The 20,527-nt window shown below is 41.9% G+C and overlaps 2 protein-coding genes across 1 annotated transcript in view; one reads left to right on the forward strand and one right to left on the reverse strand.

The window, feature by feature from the left end:
- The window catches only part of LOC144806644 (uncharacterized), a 352,101-nt gene that overhangs the window by 108,706 nt on the left and 222,868 nt on the right, over window positions 1-20,527 (reverse strand).
- The window catches only part of LOC144806646 (uncharacterized), a 195,014-nt gene that overhangs the window by 34,489 nt on the left and 139,998 nt on the right, over window positions 1-20,527 (forward strand). Inside the window, 1 exon segment of the mRNA XM_078672969.1 lies at window positions 15,234-18,328. Coding sequence (XP_078529095.1) covers window positions 16,589-18,328 — 1,740 coding nt within the window. The 5' untranslated portion in view covers window positions 15,234-16,588.

Below are 20,527 nucleotides of genomic sequence, written 5' to 3' on the forward strand. Positions count from 1 at the left end.
ATACTGAGCTAATAATCACTCACCTGATAAGTGTTATGTCTTTTGTCCAGCCGGACAAGGAATTTATTTAACATTTTTCTTAATAAAAACTGAATGAACACATTAATAACAAGTGGGCACAGCCGTGACCCACAACATTCAGACAAAACAACGAACAGAATGGTAAAAGGAGCAAAGCAAAAATATGTCTGTGTACTTGTAGTCAGTGTTAAAGACAGAGATTGTTATAACCACACCAATGCATTTCACAATATTTTAAATGTCATATTGCATAAGGGTTTTTTTTGTTCGACGACGTTTCGATGCCTGAGTTAAATGAGGGGTATCATCATCAGGACAAAACTATAGTCATTGTTGTCTTTAAATATTACACTGCCTTTTAACGCAATTCTATACAATTATACATTCATGGGAAAAAGGAGGAGAAAAGGGGGGAGAAGAAGAAATACATGAAATTAGGCATGTTGTATTGGAAACTTTCAACCTCATCTCTTACATTAAAACAGAGTATATTTAAGTGCTCGTGGTGGAGAAAAACGACGCATTTGTGGAACTCAGTGTCCAGGACTGTGAAATACACAAGGGAAATGACTTCATTGTGTGAGAGGGGTGTATTTGAGTGCCAGTGATGACAAAATAGCGGCGCATAATAACAATTCCCGTGAGGGCAGACTATTTAGGCGCAGTGATGGAGACAATTGTTCCGAATTTCGATGTGACATAGTGACCGGAGTGAGAACGGTCGGAAATGAGTAGTTGATGATGGCTGGCAGTGAAGGTCTTTATACTATAAATTAATTGTGGACGGAGGCTGAACCGGGTAACGTGGGGCAGGCATGTAGTGAAGGGCACAACCATTATTAGTGCAGGTGAACATTAACACGGAGCATACGACTGGGAAAAATAGAGGCTAAAACCTACGCGTATCACATCAGGCAATTCAACGGATAAGCAGATACCATGAACAATGGAGGAATCTGGAAAAATAATGGTTGAGCATTAAAAGGGGTCGAGTGCGACCGAGGGGGGGGGGGGGTTGAGCGGCATGGCGTACTGCTGGCAGAATAATTACCGGTACTGCCGTTTCCAGCGTGGAAATGTCGTCTGGATTGGGAGTGTAATAGCTCGATCTGGGGAGAAAGTTCAATGGAGTCAATTACCCAGCGGGGCATGGTGGGACTAGAGTGATAAGAGAAACGGCGCTTGCGGGTTACTTACATGTAGAAGTCGGCGGCGCTGTGGCGGACGGTGGGGTTCTGATGTTGGAGAACTCACATGTGGCAAGTTTTTAAAGGTCCATGTGGTCTGTAGAAAGCGATGGTGCACTGCGAAAGTGAGAGCCGGTTAGGCTGTGAACAGTGAAAAAGGACTGGGGAAGTAAAACCTCTAGTCATGGTGTGTAAACGCGGCGGCCATCTTAAGGTGGTGAATATTGTGAAAAAATCAGGCACATTGCAATACATAGAAAACCAATTAGAGGGTTATTTCATGTAAGCCTTGTTTACAGTAGGGAGGTCCAATCTTCAAGACGATTCAGGCCATTCCTGATGCTGTTGGTTTTAACGATCCAATGGAGTTCCTCCTTGTTGAGTAAAAGGGACATCTCTGCTCCTCTAGGGGGGGGTTTGATGATTATCACAGTCCATACAAAGTCTTTGTCACTGACCTTTTTCTGAAAAATGTTCAACAAGCGGTGCATTAGCTGTCTTGCACCTTATCCTGCTTCTGTGTTGGCCAATTCGTAGTTTCAGTTTCTGGCTCGTTTGGCCTATGTAAATGAGCATGCATGGACATAAAATAGCATATACAAGATTTGCGGAGTTGCAGTTGGAAAAGTATTTACGGTCAAATTTTATATTTCCATACTCAAAAGTTTTGCCTTCGATGGTTGAGTCGCAACATACACAGTTTCCACATTTTGAATGCGCCGCTATTTTGTCATCACTGGCACTCAAATACACCCCTCTCACACAATGAAGTCATTTCCCTTCTGTATTTCACAGTCCTGGACACTGAGTTCCACAAATGCGCCGTTTTTCTCCACCACGAGCACATAAATATACTCTGTTTCAATGTAAGAGATGAGGTTGCAAGTTTCCAATACAACTTGCCTAATTGCATGTATTTCTTCTTCTCCCCCCTTTTCTCCTCCTTTTTCCCATAAATGTATAATTGTATAGAATTGCGTTAAAAGGCAGTGTAATATTTAAAGACAACAATGACTATAGTTTTGTCCTGATGATGATACCCCTCATTTAACTCAGGCATCGAAAAGTCGTCGACCAAAAAACCCCCTTATGCAATATGACATTTAAAATATTGTGAAATGCAATGGTGTGGTTATAACAATCTCTGTCTGTAACACTGACTACAAGTACACAGACATATTTTTGCTTTGCTCCTTTTACCATTCTGTTCGTTGTTTTGTCTGAATGTTGTGGGTCACGGCTGTGCCCACTTGTTATTAATGTGTTCATTCAGTTTTTATTAAGAAAATTGTTAAACAAATTCCTTGTCCGGCTGGACAAAAGACATACCACTTATCAGGTGTGTGATTATTAGCTCAGTATACCATTGTGTCCACGAGTAGGGACCACTGTTTTTTGTAACATGTTAAAATGGCAGCGTTTCTCCCTGGGCCTAATTGAGCCATGTGACAAACCGTCACAAGTAAGATTTTGAGAAGGGATAATACAATAGCAGTTTTGAAGCAGTGAATAGATATTAGTTAAGCTGGAGAGATTTAGTAGTGAGGTTCAGCCGAGAAATGTATTCAAAAAGGTGTTTAACATTCACACCCATGAAGAGGTCAGATGTTGTGCAAGATGGATTGGCTGATTTGAGAATTGCAATGGGTTCTCAAGGTGAAAAAAAAGAATTAAAGTGAGAGTGTTCAGCAAAGAGATAAAAGAGAGATGAGGGGCAGTAAGTGAAGTAGCGGGGTGCTCCCCAAAGTCGTGATCTTAGAGGAAAGTACGAAGTAAGGTTAGTGGTAGAGAGTGTGGAGTGAATGATGAGTGGGCTTAGTGATCAGATGATATCTTGAAAGTATGTGCACTTGATATTAGCAGCAGCTAGAGACTGTGTGTTTAGTGCATTTATGTTAGTGACAAGATTTTCTTGTTAAATTTGTCGGGAGGTCAGTAGAATGAATATAGAATTTTATAATGGTCTGGCGTAGGCCATATTAATTTGCTGCATGTGCAGTAGCCTACACATGATTCTGTTTTCACCCTGGCGTGTGCAGGTTGTCAGCTCATCTGGTTCTGTTTACTGATCATGTCAAATGCAGATCTAAATTACTTGTTGATTGGTCCATCCCATATGGTAGATCCTATTTTTTAATCCTCTCTTTTCTCCAGTGAGTTTGGTCAGTAACATACCAATCCCGGTACAGGAGAGAATCCGCTTTAACGCTCTATGCGTTGCCCATAAATCTCTGAAGGGAAACGGTCCACCCCTCATCAGGGCCCTGTTTAGACCTTACAAGGCCTCCAGAAGACTTCGCTCTGACGAGCTCCACCTGGCCGAGGTTCCTAGAATAATGAGGGCTAGATCAGGTGGCTGCCTCTTCTCATACAATTCGGCTAAGCTTTGGAATTCCCTTCCACTCTCTCTCCGGAAAGAATCGAAACACCTGGCTTTCCGGAAACAGCTGAAGACCTGGCTCTTCCCCTAAGGGCCCCCCCTTTAGTCCTGCCTCTGGGTAGCCAGGCTCTATATAAAAGCCTTTTTCATTTAATTTTATTTCAATCCTGCCCCCTGCCCGTGCAGTTTCTTTATTACCTCCACTCTCTGTTTGTACTAAGGGTTTCAACCGAGATCTGTGTAACTTTGCAGCTTGTATAACATTTTGCCGACCACTGGTAACTATCAGCTACTCAAAAGCTTTAAAATAGACGCTTCCAATGCTGAGCAAGTGCCTTATTTAGAGTTTGGAGGACAGGGGACTCCTTCTTAATGTGGTGGGTCTCCCACCTCCCATGTTTGAAGTTCTATTAACGTTAACGATGTCCAGACTGCATGAGCAGATATGCCCCAGCAATATCCTTGTCGATTCCTGGATATTGCAAGTGACCAGGGAAGCTCTGTAGTAAGTGCGTTGCTCTGAAATATGGGATATTTGATAGCAAACATCTCAGCATATTAAACCTGCATTGATTGCAGTGTCCGATTTATAAAAAATTGCACACAGAGTGCCGCTTAGAGGTGTCCCCTAAGATCTACCAATCCTTAGTATGGGCACCGACTGGCCTGAGCCAGCCTGCTACCACCAGACAGTGTTCTGTCCACATGGGTAGAGTGCCTGTGCACTTCGAGGTCGATAACAATGCCTTTCCTGGGTGGAGGTGCTCACACCTCCCCCTGGTCAGGCAGAGCCATCTGTGGCAGGAATTTTCAAAGGCCTTGCCGCCTTGGTAATGCGACCCCAGCCTCTCCTGTTAGAGGGAGCAAGCGATCTTCCTGTCCTCACCCCTTTTAGGTGCAAGGAGAGGTGGGAAACCTTAGATAGAGCAGGAGGTGCAACCCCCGCTCCCTCTGTCAACTCCACCCCTCAGGTGCTAGAGGCGAAGTGAAGTACACTTTGTAGTGCCCACTATCTTGAAGATGGTGGGACTTATCCAATCAGGGCTAGGACTGTGTCCCCTTCGCACAGCAGGTGGGCATGATAGAGGGTATAGACACCCCAGGAAAGGGGCCCATTAGCCTCTACCTGTCACTCCCTTGTAACACCCTTAAATCAAGATTTTAGGTGGCATCCCCAGACCCTGAATTTCAGTTCTTGGCGACCTAAGAAGAGCCGGGCACCGCGGCCTTCTCTGCTGGTGAGGCTCTGTAGAGAACTATGGACTTGGTCCCAGTCCTACTGGCCTGTCTGCATCCCTGGATGAACCTGAATCAAAAGTAAACTCGTCTTGCAGGCCCAACGACCTCCAGAACCTTCGGAGGACTACCTGCCTTCAATAAAGGGCAATCTAGTTTTATGTAGTGGGATTTGGCCAGGGAGTGTCAGGACAAGCCAAGCTATGTTACTCACTCTATATTTGCAGACTTTGTGTTTTTAGTCTAATCACTCTCACTAATGTGCACCGTATGTTCGGTGTCAACACTATCGATTGAGCATTCGTTCAATAAAAAGAGTTTTACAAAGTACCTGTGTCTTGGCAAGGTAAGCAGTGTGCTGGTCATTTATTCAATTGAGTCTGTTGTTGAGCTCTGAGTTCATGCTGCCCTTTAATGTAAACAGGGTAATTGATTTGGCAGTATCAGTATCTGCAGTTAAATTAGACAAAAATGAGTTCTAATTGCCAACTCCCTGACACCCTGAATGGCCTCAACACAATCGCCATCGCCAAGCTTTCCTAGATCCCTCTCCCGCACAGCTCTCCGCATCCCCAAGGCATCCAGAGAATTGTAGTTCAACTTCCTATAGATGGTTGAGATTACTTTTTTGGTCAGGGGATCAATTAATAGCTGGCCCACCAGTAGGGATGCATCAGGCAACTGCCCCCCTTCCCGGATGTGACTTTGCAGACCGTGGCCACCTGCAAATGTCAGAACCGTTTTTAGTCACCTAATTTATACTTTTGTTGTAGGATCGTGAAGGACACAAGTGCCTGTCCCCTCCACACATCGCCCGGCCGTTCTAAGCTAATCAATCCCCATTTTATGAAGCCCTGCAATCCTCCCACTGCACTTACGAGATCACCATCTTACACTGGAGTAAATTCAGTCAGCTTACCTTCCCAGCCTAAATACTTAGTAGCCTCTTTCCACGCCCTTTCCAATGTTTGGGTATGAGTAGGTAGGGTGCACTCATACTTTCTTCGATACAGCACCAGGGTGGGGTAACCTCTCTTGCCCATGGCCAATCTATCTACCCGGTAAGCAGGATCCTCACAGTCCGCAAAAACCCAGTTGTTGACTGTCACCAGCTGCGTGTCCCAGTAATACTTGTGAATGCTCCGGACCGCCATTCCATCTTAATAAACTCCCCTCTGCAACTTACTCAGCGTGACGTGCCGCCATCCCACAGCAGGAGCCGAAGTTCTCAGACTACCTTTTGAAAAAAAAATGTCTGGTGGGATCTTAAAGGACATTTTTTGCACAATGTACAGGAGATCCTGGAGGGTCATCACTTTAAATAGGGCCACCCAGCCCAGTAAGGAGAGCGGGAGCGCCCGCAAGTGTGGGGCATCCCAGCGAAGACGGTCTAATTTCGGGAGTATGTTCCTGCCTGTGCTCTCTTGTAAACACCACAACCAAATATTTAAAGCCATGTAGTGCCACTCGAACTGTGTACCTAGACTGCAGCCGCAGGGTCCCTGCCACCATCAGGAATATTAAGGACTTCTTCCAGTTGATATTAAAACCTGATAATCGGGAATATCCCATATGAGAGGTCCTGGTGAACCCAAACATGTGCGAAGAGCATAGGAGACAAGGAACATCCCTGTCGGACGGCAAAGACTCGGTAGACTGTATTATTGACGCCCATGCGCGATAGAGGGGCCACATACAAGAGCTAAACAGTAGCGCCACTGGTTCAGCAAAGGAATCCCTTATTGCATATGGTACTCCATTAAGGTGTCGGAGATTTAAGCGCGTTCCCTGGTGTGGTATAAAGCCCGATTGATCAGGATGAACCACTGTTGCAATTACTGTACGGAGGCAGATCGCCAGGGCGTTCGCAAGTACCTTAGTCTCAATATTAAGCGGGGAGATAAGTCTATAAGACCCACACTCAGTTGCTGGTTCGTCCTTTTTGGGATGACTGCCACCTCAGACGTTCTTTGGTCCTCCGGGAGACACCCTTATTTTCAGGCAGTCTGAAACATACTCTTGAGGTACTCCCTGATTTTATCCATCATGATTTTATATAATTCTAACTGGAGCTCATCAGGTCCCGCTGCTTATTTATTTAGCCTGTCAGGTCTTGGTCTAGGTCCTTATTTGTTAGCATTGGCAGGGTCAGGTCTTTCAGGAAGTCTCTCCCAGTATTTCCGTCCCCTTGTTGTCAGTGTCCTCAAGGATCCAGTTCCGTCCTTTGTCTTGTCTCTCTAACCATGTAAGCAACTCATTGGCTTTATCACCAACATCATAGAGACAATGCTGGGTAGCCAGCGCATGAGTGCCCGCTATTTTCCATTAGTGCTCTTAATGTGTGCTGCTTCAGTTGATGGTGTAATGGGAAAGAATCTCATTCCCCACTTGCAAAGCGTGCCTCCAGGAAAGCACCTTCCCTGTCCTGAGCCTCGCACTTCAATTTACGTTCCTTCGGCATTCCCCCAATCAAGGCTTGTGTCTGGCCTCGAATCACTGCCTTGAATTCATCATATAGCACGCAAGCTGATTCAACAGGCCGCCCGGTCTCCATAAAATAGAAGTCTGCTCCATCTCTCATACGAGCTTTGAACATCTTGTCTTATAAATATCACAGATCAACCCTTGGGGGTAGCATGAAGTCCACAACCGGACCATCGAGTTGCATCTCCACCAGCGAATGGTCTGAGATTCCCCCTGCTATGTGTGTAGGGGCACTAAAATCAACTTTATGGACAGTCTGGGTGGAAAGATAGTGCAGGCACGCCAGACTACCATGTGCTGCAGGCAGGTGCGTCCGGTTCTGATCCCCTCTTCCCCTCTATGGGCATTTAGGAGTATCATGAATATAGTATAGGTGCAGTTCTGTCACTCCAGTCACCCCAATGCGTATATGCTCTGTCGTAAACATCTTACCCTTCCACAGGATGAGTCAGTCTTGCTTGAGTCTCTTTCCTGTTTCCCGGCACTTGAATGGCACGCCCGAACACTCGAGAGAGCAGTGACCCACCAGCAGGCTTTTGTGGAGCACTTTTGTCCTGGATGTAGGGCTGCATTCAGTAGGGCACCCACTCTGTCTTTTCTTTCCAGTTGCCTGAAGATCAGCAGTCCCAAAGTAGCAGTCACACCTGGCCTGTCGGTAAGTGCAGCCCCTCTGGAGGCCTGACTGTCAGCAATTGAGCCCACACTGTGGCCGGCTCAGACAGGGTGTTCAACACTGGGGTAGTTGTAGTCCCTCATGGGCCTCTGACACAGAGTAGTCAGGAATTCAGCCGCTAAAAGCCCAACACAGGCTTTCCAGTAAGCCAATAGATTCAGACCCAGTTGTGTTAGGAATTTGGCAAATGCAATCTTGAACGGGCCGGTTGGCAGCACACAATCGTCCAACTGGGCCTCAACAATCACGTTGTCGTAGAGTATTAGATTCTGCCTTGAACTGTTGTGAGCGTCTTGGGGGTGGGGGTGTCCCTCAGACTAGCGGTTTACTCTGTTGCACTCTCACATTGCATTTATCCTACGCACACCAACACCCTAAACATGCACTTGATGTTGGCGCAAAGTCTGGGCACAGGCATAGAAATGGAGCATTACATGGGTGTGTCAGTAGGACGCCACTCCAATGACCATAATGCAAAGATCTCATCAGGCTATTGATCCTTACAACAGGGTGCATTGCCACCACCGCTCTAGCTGTTAAACCCATGACAGTCCTCTGCCTTAAATAAGGGCACACTTGGTGTGACCCTCCAGGTCACAGGACCCGTCCTAGACCTCTCATAGCCCCTTGTTAGAAGTTGCACAGTACTGGAGTGGCTGAAAAGTCTCATGTAATTGTTTTTTTTTTAACTTTGTGGTAGATTTACCCCAGTAACGTCTAGTTACAAGTTTGACGCAATGGACTGAAGAGTTGCCACGAGGAATAGGTTCTTCTGCCTGTCAAACCACATGCCATTCACTATTTCATAGTGTTTTTCTGCTTTTATTTGCCACTTATTTTAAGCAGGTGGTAGATATATGCATGTGGTTGGTTGGGGGGAGATAGGTGAAGCAGGGGAGGGAAGGGGAAAGCATTTTCTAACAGAGGGAGTAAGGTAAATTGTATTTACATGATTAACAAAAATCTTACAATTACTACATTCTTAAAGAAAACACACCACTTTAAAATACAGACCAATAATTTTAACATTTCAAAAAATCCAAATTAGTTTGATTAACATAAACACAATTTATAGACATTACATCAGACCGTCATCTTTCCAGGACTTAATATAAATAGTGTCAATTAATATTTCTGTAATGTATGTGTGATATCATAAAAATTGTCCTAAATGTTGTCCTTAATTATCTTAGACTTCCAGATTTCCTGTGGGCACCTCACAAGTATCCAACTTCTTTTTAACAAGTATTAAAAATGTTGTAAAATTGGCGTTCATCTTAATAACCGTTGGTCTAAAACAAACTACCATGGCATGTCTGCAGGTACGAACACCTCTGTCAATGAAGCAGTTTTTCAAATATCGTTTTCTTTCTGTCATCATTACTGCACATATACAAACAAAATGCAAAATACTTTCGTCCCATAGGTTGCATACTCTGCACATAGTCGGCTTAGATGGTCTCAGCCAGGGCACTAAGCCAGGTAAGTTGCCGAATTGTGCTTTCATAAAGGTGTTTTTGGTTTGTAGAGACCATGGTATTTATAAATATAGTTGGATCTTAAGACTTGTACATTCCTGGACCAACATGCATGCGTGGGATCTCTTAATAAACAGTTCTTTATCTTTTAAAAGTGACAAATATTTAACTGATTTGTTATTTATTTTCTTAAACTATGTACTGTTAAAGACATTTCCCAGATCTCAGCAATTGACAATTCTTCAAGAGCTTTTTTCAGATATTTACAGAAGGACAATTTTTTCATTTTGTTGCATTTCTTTCCACAAAAATATGCACATTGGGGTATTGATATTAGTTTTGATTTGTCTCCAGGTCTTAACATACTGACCCATTCTTGCATATTGTTGATTACAAAAGCCAAATTCTAGCCTTATCTGAGCAGGTGATACATTAAGTGGAAGCCGAAACAGATGTTTAAATGTATTTGTAATAGCATTATTTAATAATGCAGAATCCAAAACACTGAGTATTTCACTTCCATATAAGGCTCAGGAGCAATTTCGCTTTTATTACTTTTATTAATGGGGTATAAGTTGGGCCTCCCAAGGAGCTATAAAGTTGGCGAAAAGCCCCTTGTAGACTTTTGGCTCTTTTCTTCATCTCCATTTTATGGTATGAGAAAGATCCTTTCTCGTCAAACAGTATCCCAAGATATTTAATACATTTAACTTTTTATCTAGCTACCTCTTTTGGTGGTACCACTTGAATTGACTGCCCTTCCGTTTCTTGGTACTGACTTCCATTACTTTTGTTTCGTTTATTGTCATTTTGTTCTCAATTGAATACATTGATGTTTTGTTTATTAATTGCTGCAGTACTACCCTTGTTTGGCTTAGCAGGACGACATCATCAGCGTATAATAAGTTTGATATTTGTTTCTCAGCCAGCTTTGGTGAGTCTGCTAACTTATTGTTTATTGCAAGGGTAAAGTCTGATAAAAATAGATTAAATAAATATGGAGCTAAAACACACCCTTGCTTTAAGCCTAAAGTTTTTTAAATTTTCCTCGAAAGTTTTGAGCCATTCCCAAGCCGGACTCTTGTCCAAGTATTGGTATATAACAATTGTATTGCATTTACAAGGCTGAAGCTAATGCCATAACAATCCTGTTTCCTCCATAAAATCTGCCTATTTACACAGTCAAAGGCAGCTTTATAATCAACAAAACATAAATATAATGGCTATTTTTTTGTTTGATATTTTTCCATTAAAATTCCCAGTGTTAACACATTTGTTGTTGTACCTCGACCGTGTACAAACCCGATTGGTTCGGTGGAATTAAATGGTTTTCATTAGCCCAATCAATTAACTCCTTAAGTAGAACCGATGCAACTAATTTAGCTTCAGTATCTTGGAGCGTAATTAATCTGTAATTGGATGGGAGGGACCAATCCCCACTTTTATATATAGGAGAAATTATAGATCCCTTCCATGCCTCGGGGACTGTTCTTGATTGGAGAGCATAATTAAATACTGCTGTTCGATAGCTCGACTAATATGATGCTTTCTCCTTATACAACACAGCGGGAATCCCACTTGGGCCTGGGGCACCATTGGATCTCTGATTCTTTGTTAATATACATACTTGGTTTTGAGTTATCTTTCTTTTCTCCTCCAATTCATAGCCCAATCAGTAGAATTCACAGCCATTTTAGGAGTAGGATTCAAATGCATATCTATGAATGATACCCATTCAGATTCAGTTACTGTTGATGAAGTAGATTTCCAACTAGATCTACTCAGTTTGTTTACTAGAATCCAGAAGGCTCTTGGATTACTCCTTTTGCAAGCATATAGAGCTTTTGCCCACAACAATTGCTTTTCTTGCATTTTGTCCTTCCAGACCATTTTCCTTACTACTGTATTTATCTTTTTAAGTTTTACTCTGTAAATTAAATTAACTGGGAGCTTTTTTACCAATCTCAGGATTCTGTTACGTATTATTTTTAATTGATGGCTTTCAAACTAAATTTTCACCAATGAACATGCTGTTTTTGTCCTCCACTAACCTTTATTAGCATATTATTGAGATTGACTGGTAATTAATTGCTGTGTGAAGAAAGACCATTTTTCGACAGCATTCGAATAATCTCCTTCAAAGTGAAAATCAACAATTGCCTGCGCAGTGTTTGTAATAGAATCTTTGGTGTTATCTGACCAATAAAGTTTCTTATAATTTACTGTCGTTATTTCTCCCGGAAGTGTAATATAGTTTTCAAATCTTAGGCCATTTAGGTTTAACTCCATTATTTGTTGATCGTGGTCGCTTATATCTATTCCCACTATCTGATAAGACAGAAATGTATGAAATAGATGCAACAATGCTATGGTATAATCTATTCTAGACCTATGATACCCTTCTTGAAAAGTCCATGCTGATGGCGAATCTTGGGGAAATTGCTCATTTAGCACCCTTAAACCTATGATGTATAATTCTTTTACAAGAGTCTTGCCGATTTTTTCATTCTTTTGTTCCCTCATACCCATTGTTGATGATAATCTTGGAATTGACCATAAGTAATTTTGCCATTGTATTTCAACATCTCTATCGTAAGACCATAGCATGTTCATGTTATATTTCCCGGTAATAATAATCTCAGTTTGGGTGTCATTGTCCATTTGCTGCGTTATCATAATTATCAAATTGGTCGCCATTGTTCTTCGTGATTATATACGTTGATTACTACACGAGATTTAATTATATTTTGCTCCTTGTATCGTATTTTGACAATTAGATCATCCTTTTGACTTGGGACGTCCATTTCACTTACCATTTTTAGCTCAGTTGATATAGAAAATAGCCAAACCCCCACAAGGTCTGCCATAGTTACTTGTTCTCTTAGCTAATGAGTAATAAACCTATACCCTTCCAATCTAAAAGGAACTAAAGCCCAAGTGTCTTGTAAACAAATGATTTGAAAACAGCACAAAGTAGCTAATTGGTTATTCTGAATCTTTGCTTGAACGCCATTTATATTCCACGAACATAATCGGACCCTTTCATTCATAATTGTTGGCCCCCTTAAAGAAACTTCAGATTGTAGATGTCAATCCTGCCTGACATTATGGAGGGCTGCTGTTAGCCAACCTAATTTGACAGTGTCAAATAATAATTCTCCTATTTTTTCCCTCTAATTATTTCAAAAGATGCCTGTTGGTCATACCTATAGGGTTTTTTAATATGGAGTATTTCTTATTATTCTCGGTTCTCAGTTATGATTTTGTAATTTTGTTGAAATAAAAGGGCTAGGATAGGAAGATTGCAGGGGAGTTATTTTTAATCCCCAGTTCTGAAAGAGATTATGTTCTTGCATAATACGGCTGGCGGCAGTAGAAGATGTCCAAATTACTAATGTTGATTCGCGATTATTATTCTTGATGTGTCTAATTCAATTGATTCTATGCAGGTACATTTAATTTTCTTTAATGAGGGTACTGCATTACACAATTTTAATATGTTCCCACGAGTCAAGATATCATTATTACCCCTAGATTGATATTCTGGCGTAAAAATTACCTGCTCCACTCCTTCTTTTTTATCTGGGTTATTTAATTTAATTTGTTGCAGACTATTTTCACCTTGAGCATGTTCAATTAACCTTCCATTATGAATACTAACAGTTTGAGACCATGATTGTCGATGTTTATGTAACTGCTTCGTTTTGGTTCCCAGATCTTGTGGTAATTTAATATCCTTCCAGGTTTTTAACAAATCTCTATTCGTTTCATCTTCTCTAATACTCTCACTCTTTGCTCTATTTGTTTCCAATAGTGATGGCTTATTTTCCACCTGTTTATTACTTTCCTCCACTTGCAGCATTTCTAAGGACTGAATTTTCCCATTCTCTATCATTTCCATACGATCAGCTTGCTTGTTTAAGCATTTATTTTTCATAACTGCTTTTACCTCCGATAGATCCTTATTAAATAGAGGGTAAAAGGGTTTTGTTGGTAACATTTGTTTACCCTCACCTTCACAATATGATATTTGGTCATGGTTGTTTCCAGTGTTCAATCTCACTATATCTGATGAATTTGTATTTTTTTATAATTTTAGAAGCTTTATTTCTTGCTTTCTGTTGTTTTTTCCTGTCTTTTTGATAGATGAACTTCTGGACTGCGTTTGTCAATGTTGATTGTGTCCAGCATAGGTGTATCACTTCTTGATCTTTTGTTTTATCATCTATTTTTTCTTTAACAACAACAGTATTGTCTTTACATTTTATTGTATCTTTAGAGGGGCAGTCGGTCTTGATGGGTTGAATTCCCACATTAGGAAAATTCCCTTTTACATTGTCAATTATCGTTTTTAAAATATCCGGAATGGTAGCAAGTTTGTTAATTAGCGGGGCACAACTACACTCTGCATACGTAGATATTGGCTGAGATTGTGCCCTTACTATTAGATTATTTTGCGTTGTTATCTTCTGCTCAATTCCGGCAACAGAGGATGCCATAGCCCTCAAGAGATCTATTTGGACCTCCATTTTGTTGGACTGATATGTTAAAGCTTCCAGATTTAATTGCGAGGTTTTGAAGAATAAATCCCAAATTGCTCCCGCGTTCCCACTTCCAGGTACCTGAGTACCTGGGCTATGGTGTTGCCCATTTATGAATGATAGGTCCTTATACTCCTCTTTTTGTGGTCCTTGAAAATCATGTCCCTCGTCACAGCCGCCGCACCAGCAGCACCGCAGGCCAAGGCTCCTTTGACCCCTGCAGCGTCCGCCGCACAAGCAGCACCAGCAGTGCCTTAGCACTGCGGTGCCGGCAGTTGCCGTTCCTGCCCCCAAAACAGATCTGTCGAACTTAAAGCGCCCGTATAACAGGACGCGGGTGAAGCGGGAGAAACCTTCGGGAGCGGGAACTGGTCACAAAACAAACCCGGGCAGTCGTCCCAGGCTCCGCTCCTCTTGCTCGTTAACTCCTCCTTGGCTCGGCCCCTCGGCTCTACTCGATACGCTCTGCACTCAATGCCGAATCATAGGCCGACAACGACTGTGAACACCAACAGAGGGAAGAATTGTGTTTTTCCCCCAGTTAGTAAAGAAAACAGCATAAGTCTTGGGTGCTTCTGCTGCACCCCCAGAGTCTCATGCGTCTTTTCAGTCTAATTTTTCTGTCTGGAAAATAATTGTGTCCTGATTTTCTGCACCCAGTAATTCCAGGTGCAGAAAACCTAACAACTGATAATCAGGTGGAATAAAATGAACACATGAAAGTACGCCTTCATTTTATTGCCCTTGATTCATACTCTGGACCATAGTCGAGGGATAGGTCTAGGCATAGTCCTCGCAGCACATAATAGATTTGTTTGAGGCAGAGGCCAAAACTCAAAAGTCAGGATACCAGATACAAGTAGGCGGTAACTCAGGGCAGGGGAGAATGCCTGTTGTCCGTGGCGGAGTCCTTCCCGGCCCAGAAATTTGCATTACAAATTCATTAATAGTGTATATTATTTTAATATCAGTTTGGTGCCAGTCCATATGACTTTAATATCTGCCTTTGGGATTCTATGTTACAACTCCATAGGGTATCCTTTGTGAGCTTAATAAAATGCTGAAAATTCTACAAATCCTCACTCCTACATCCAAGTACTCTCAAGCTACCATTCTACACTCTGCTCTGTCTGAAAAACAGCTCAACATTTTAAAAATCCTTCATTGATTTGGCTTGTGAATTATTATTTTGGGAAATGTACATCTATTAACTATTTAATTTTAATACTATAGGTGATTGAAATTACGGACGAAGAAAGCAAGATTTAGCACTAAGCCACTAAATGTCAGTGCCATAAGAAGGAATATTTTGAAAAACTGAAGGACATCCAGCATTCTACGTTTAAATAATTTCCAAAAATCTAAGTGTGGCGAGGAAAGTACTCTACCTGTAAGTGAAGTCTCTAATTTTGCATTTCATTAACCCAGAGCAAAGCCATATCTGTGCACACAGCACCAGAAATAATGTAGAAAGACCACTTCAGCATCCTCATCTGAAATATTATCAGAAAGACAAATTGCCTCAGCATGACAGAATAACGTTCATCTAAAGCATCATGTAATTCTAGAGAGGAAGCACACACTGCATAAAAGAAAGTTACAACAAAAGGTTTCTTCTGGATACCATCAAAAAAAAGACGCTACAAGAAGACTCCGAAGCTGACACGTTAACAACCAAAAGATTGGAAAATCACCTTTGTTCAACAACCGTTTTTAACCAGTTACACAAGTTTGAGACTATCTGCCTCTGGATATAACACCTCGACCCACTCTGCTCACTCTGGCGAAAACCTTAAAAATTCACAACTTTATTGTTTTCATGACCATCTCAGATTGTTTCCTTTTTAATGTGTACTGTTCTGTAATTCTATGTAAATCGCCTCAACATTCTGTTGTGCAGGAGTGATATGTAAAACTGTTAAATATAAAAATGGATGAAATGAGCACCGTTGCGCTATAGCTAATGTAAATAAATCCTCGTCTTCAGAACTACACCTTACACCAAACATAGAAAGGGTATAATTAACTGATGTTCTGCGACTGGTGAGCCACAATAGTACTGTGCATGTTCTAATGTTCTCAGTTACTGCCATTACGTCAGTGCAAAAAGGTACTTCTCAGTTTAATCATTAAATGTCAGACTAACACCTTATCACTGCATTGCTAAGAACCTATACAAATAGATTTGAGAAAAACTTCAGTCACAAAATAAGTTGCTGCCGGAGAGGCTATAACCAAAAGACTTTTATCTGCTAGAAACATTTCAACAGGTTTTACAGGGCTGCTTCCAGACATATTTTGCTTAATTCAAATGTTAAGCAGATTACACACGATTTCTTTTAAAGATAAATACTGAACATTATCTAAACAAGCCAGACTCTAAAATCTAGTTCAATCTTACGGTGGCATATAAGCAAGAGAAAACTAAATGTAACTCTAGAAATACACCTTATAAAAACACAGGCTGTGAGAACAAATTCAGTGTTCAAACCCGCCTCAATCAAAGCAAAATAACCCAAGTTGGGGAAATAAGTTACCTGTACCAAAAAAAATTCAGCCATCAATTTCATCTCACTGAATTTGAGAGAATGGACACTGGGAAAAACCTCTCTCAGTGCTCAGTGTGCCAAAAAAGTTTCATCAGTAAATATTATCTCATTGAGCATATGAGAATCCACACTGGGGAAAAACCTTATCAGTGCTCTGAATGCCAAAAAAGGTTTTGTAACAAACAAAGTCTTTCTCGACATGTATTAACCCACTCTATAGAAAAACCATACCAGTGCTCTGAATGCCAGAAATGTTTCAGTTTAAAAAGTAGGCTCACACATCACATACGAATACACACTGGGGAAAAACCTTATCAGTGCTCTGAATGCCAAAAAAGGTTTAGTGACAAAGCGAGTCTATATCGACATGCATTAACCCACTCTTTGGAAAAACCTTACCAGTGTGCTGAATGCCAAAAAAGTTTCAGCCGTAAATCTTATCTCACTGAACATATGAGAATCCACTCTGGGGAAAAACCTTACCAGTGCCCTGAATGCCAGAAATGTCTCAGTGACCAAAACAGTCTCACTCGGCATATAAGAACCCACACTGGGGAGAAACCTTTTCAGTGCTCTGAATGCCCAAAACATTTCAAACTTCAATCACTTCTAACTGCACATGTGAGATTCCACACTGGGGAAAAACCTTATCAGTGCTCTGAATGCCAGAAATGTTTCAGTTTAAAACGTACTCTCACACGGCATACAAAGATCCACGCTGGGGTAAAGATCCACGCTGGGGTAAAACGTTATCAGTGCTCTGAATGCCAGAAATGTTTCATTGACAAAAACAGTCTCACTCTTCATGTAAGAACCCACACTGGGGAGAAACCTTTTCAGTGCTCTGAATGCCAGAAATGTTTCATTCACAAAAACAGTCTCACTTTTCATGTAAGAACCCACACTGGGGAGAAACCTTTTCAGTGCTCTGAATGCCCAAAACATTTCAAACTTAAATCACTTCTAACTGCACATGTGAGATTCCACACTGGGGAAAAACCTTATCAGTGCTCTGAATGCCAGAAATGTTTCAGTTTAAAACATACTCTCACACGGCATACAAAGATCCACACTGGGGAAAAACCTTATCAGTGCTCTGAATGCCAGAAATGTTTCATTGACAAAAGAAGTCTTTCTCAACATGCAATAACCCACACTGGGGAAAAACCTTATCAGTGCTCTGAATGTCAGAAATGTTTCAGAGACAAACTCGGTCTCACTCAGCATATAAGAACCCACACTGGGGAAAAACCTTATCAGTGCTCTGAATGTCAGAAATGTTTCAGAGGCAAACTCAGTCTCACTCAGCATATAAGAACCCACACTGGGGAAAAACCTTATCAGTGCTCTGAATGTCAGAAATGTTTCAGAGACAAACTCAGTCTCACTCAGCATATAAGAACCCACACTGGGGAAAAACCTTATCAGTGCTCTGAATGTCAGAAATGTTTCATATACAAACTCAGTCTCACTCAGCATATAAGAACCCACACTGGGGAAAAACCTTATCAGTGCTCTGAATGCGACAAATGTTTCATTGAAAAAAGCCATCTCACTCAGCATATAAGAACCCACACTGGGGAAAAACCTTATCAGTGCTCTGAATGCCAAAAATGTTTCTGCCATAAAAACAGTCTCGATAATCACATAAGAACCCACACTGGGGAAAAACCTTATCGGTGCTCTGAATGCCACAAATGTTTCAGTGAAAAAATCCGTCTCACTCACCATATAAGAACCCACACTGGGGAAAAACCTTATAGGTGCTCTGAATGCCAGATATGTTTCAGTGTAAAAGGCAGACTCACTCAGCATATAACAACCCACACTGGGGAAAAACCTTAACAATGCTCCGAATGCCAAATATTTTTCAGCCTTAAATGTAATCTCACTAAACATATGGGAATCCACACTGGGGAAGAAAATTATCAGTGCTCTAAATGTCAGAAAAGATTCAGAGGAAGAGATAATTTCAAGCGCCATAAGAAAACACACCAAAATATTTTAGTGCTCTGAATGCCAGAAAAGCATCAATTTAAAACACAATCTCACTACATGAGCAGACGCACACAGGGAAAAAACATTACCAATGCTGTGAATACTAGAAATTCCTATTTGATAAGCACAGCCTCACTAACCATAAGCGATTCTCCATACTGATGAAAAACCTTATGAGTGTTCTGAATGCCAGAAAAGCTGCAGAGAAAAACGCTATCTCACCATGAGAAACTCCACACTGGAGATAATCTTTAGGCCAAAAAAGCTTGTATCTGAAAGACAGAATCTGAAAGAAACACGTTAGTGTTAGATTCCTTACCTTAGAATTACCCCCAGGTGTCAGACTGGATCCGGAAAGTTTTTCGTCAGCAGTACCCCTGCACGTCGGTAGGCCTCGTCTGCAGTTCCGTGTCCGTCGTCGGCGTCGTGATCGCCGGAATGATGTCGCTGGAGTACTTAGACGCCACCCTCGCGTATTGACGTCAGTTCTTCTTTTTTCCGCGCCAGCTAGCGCAGATCCGGGAAAAGCACGTACCTTTAGTCATTTTTTTATTAACATTTTGGACATTTTTGTCTATCTTTTTCGAGTCGAGTCGACTCCTGGTGCCAGTAGGCAGCCCTTCTGTCCCTAAAATCAATAATTATACAGTCTCCCTCGATAGACTTTTTCCGTGGCCCAATCCAATCCACGCGCCTTGCAAACAAAATTTCAGTAGATACCTTAGGGGGAAAAGGCCTGTTGTAATTAAGGCAATGGATACATTTGTTCTTAAGCTCCATATACTCCTCCCTTCTACCCTGGCTCAATGGTGGGACCCCCCGCAAGAACCACACATACGGTGTGGATACCAGGGGAAGATCTATAGGCGGTAACCCATTTGTTGATGGAACATGAGAAATATTATTGTTCGCTTGGCGTTGTTCAATTATAGCCCTGCTCCCATCTTCTATCAATGCCCTTCCACTCAACACAATGTGGTTAGTCACTGCAATATCATTAGATGAGATGAAGTAGGATTAGAACAGGGGCACTGATATCAGCTGCATTACTCGTAGGTAGAGGGGTAGAGGGAATTTCAGATTCATTAGTTTGCTTAGATAATCTCTTTTGTTTTTCTGTTATCCCTTTATCCCGGTTCCCACCCCGTGCCTGAGCCGAAGCAAGCGATAATTAGAGACTTGCAAGCCTGTTTTCTATCAAGTTAAGTCTGTCATAAATGGGGAGACATGTCTTTTTAAAAATGTGTTCAAGTTTGGTCCAAAAGTCCAATCCCAACTCAGCGGGAAACACAACACCAGGACTCAATATCGATGTGGGCTCTTCCGTGATGGGCTGGCATGTAGCAGGACTAGGCAGAGTTGGTGGTAGGCAGTATATGATGGTCTCAACATCGTGGCCATGAATTCCAACACTGGCACTAACACCCTCGCAATCCCAACCCAGCCCCTGATCACGGACACTAGGGAAGGACCCTCACTCACCCTCCCTGCCTACTCCAGCTTTCCCGCCCTAAAGGAGCCGCAGGTCGCTGATCTTCTCCTACAGATGAAGTCAGGATCTCCTCTATATCCATGTCCCCCGCACATCTTACACTCAATCCCAAAAGCGATAACTGGAGTTCTGACCTCCTTATTAAATAAGGCTATCAGCCTGGGCAAATTTCCTTCAATTTGGAAAAAAGCCTGCATCCGCCCGATTCTCAAGAAAGAAACGCTTAATCCCACAGAATCCAAACACTATCGGCCCATATCCTGCCTACCTCTACCAGCTAAAATCCTCGAGAAAGCTATGAATCTAGAATTAATGACTTTTTTAACGCATAACAACCTTCTAGATTCTACACAACATGGCTTTCGAGCGTGCCATTCAACTGAGTCAGCACTCATTATGGCAACGGAGGACATTAGGAAGACGATGGATGACGGTGGAAGAACGGCCCTTATACTACTCGACTTAACCACGGCGTTCGACACCGTCAA

This window comes from Lissotriton helveticus, unplaced genomic scaffold (assembly GCF_964261635.1).
Source record: "Lissotriton helveticus unplaced genomic scaffold, aLisHel1.1 SCAFFOLD_590, whole genome shotgun sequence".
NCBI lineage: Eukaryota > Metazoa > Chordata > Amphibia > Caudata > Salamandridae > Lissotriton > Lissotriton helveticus.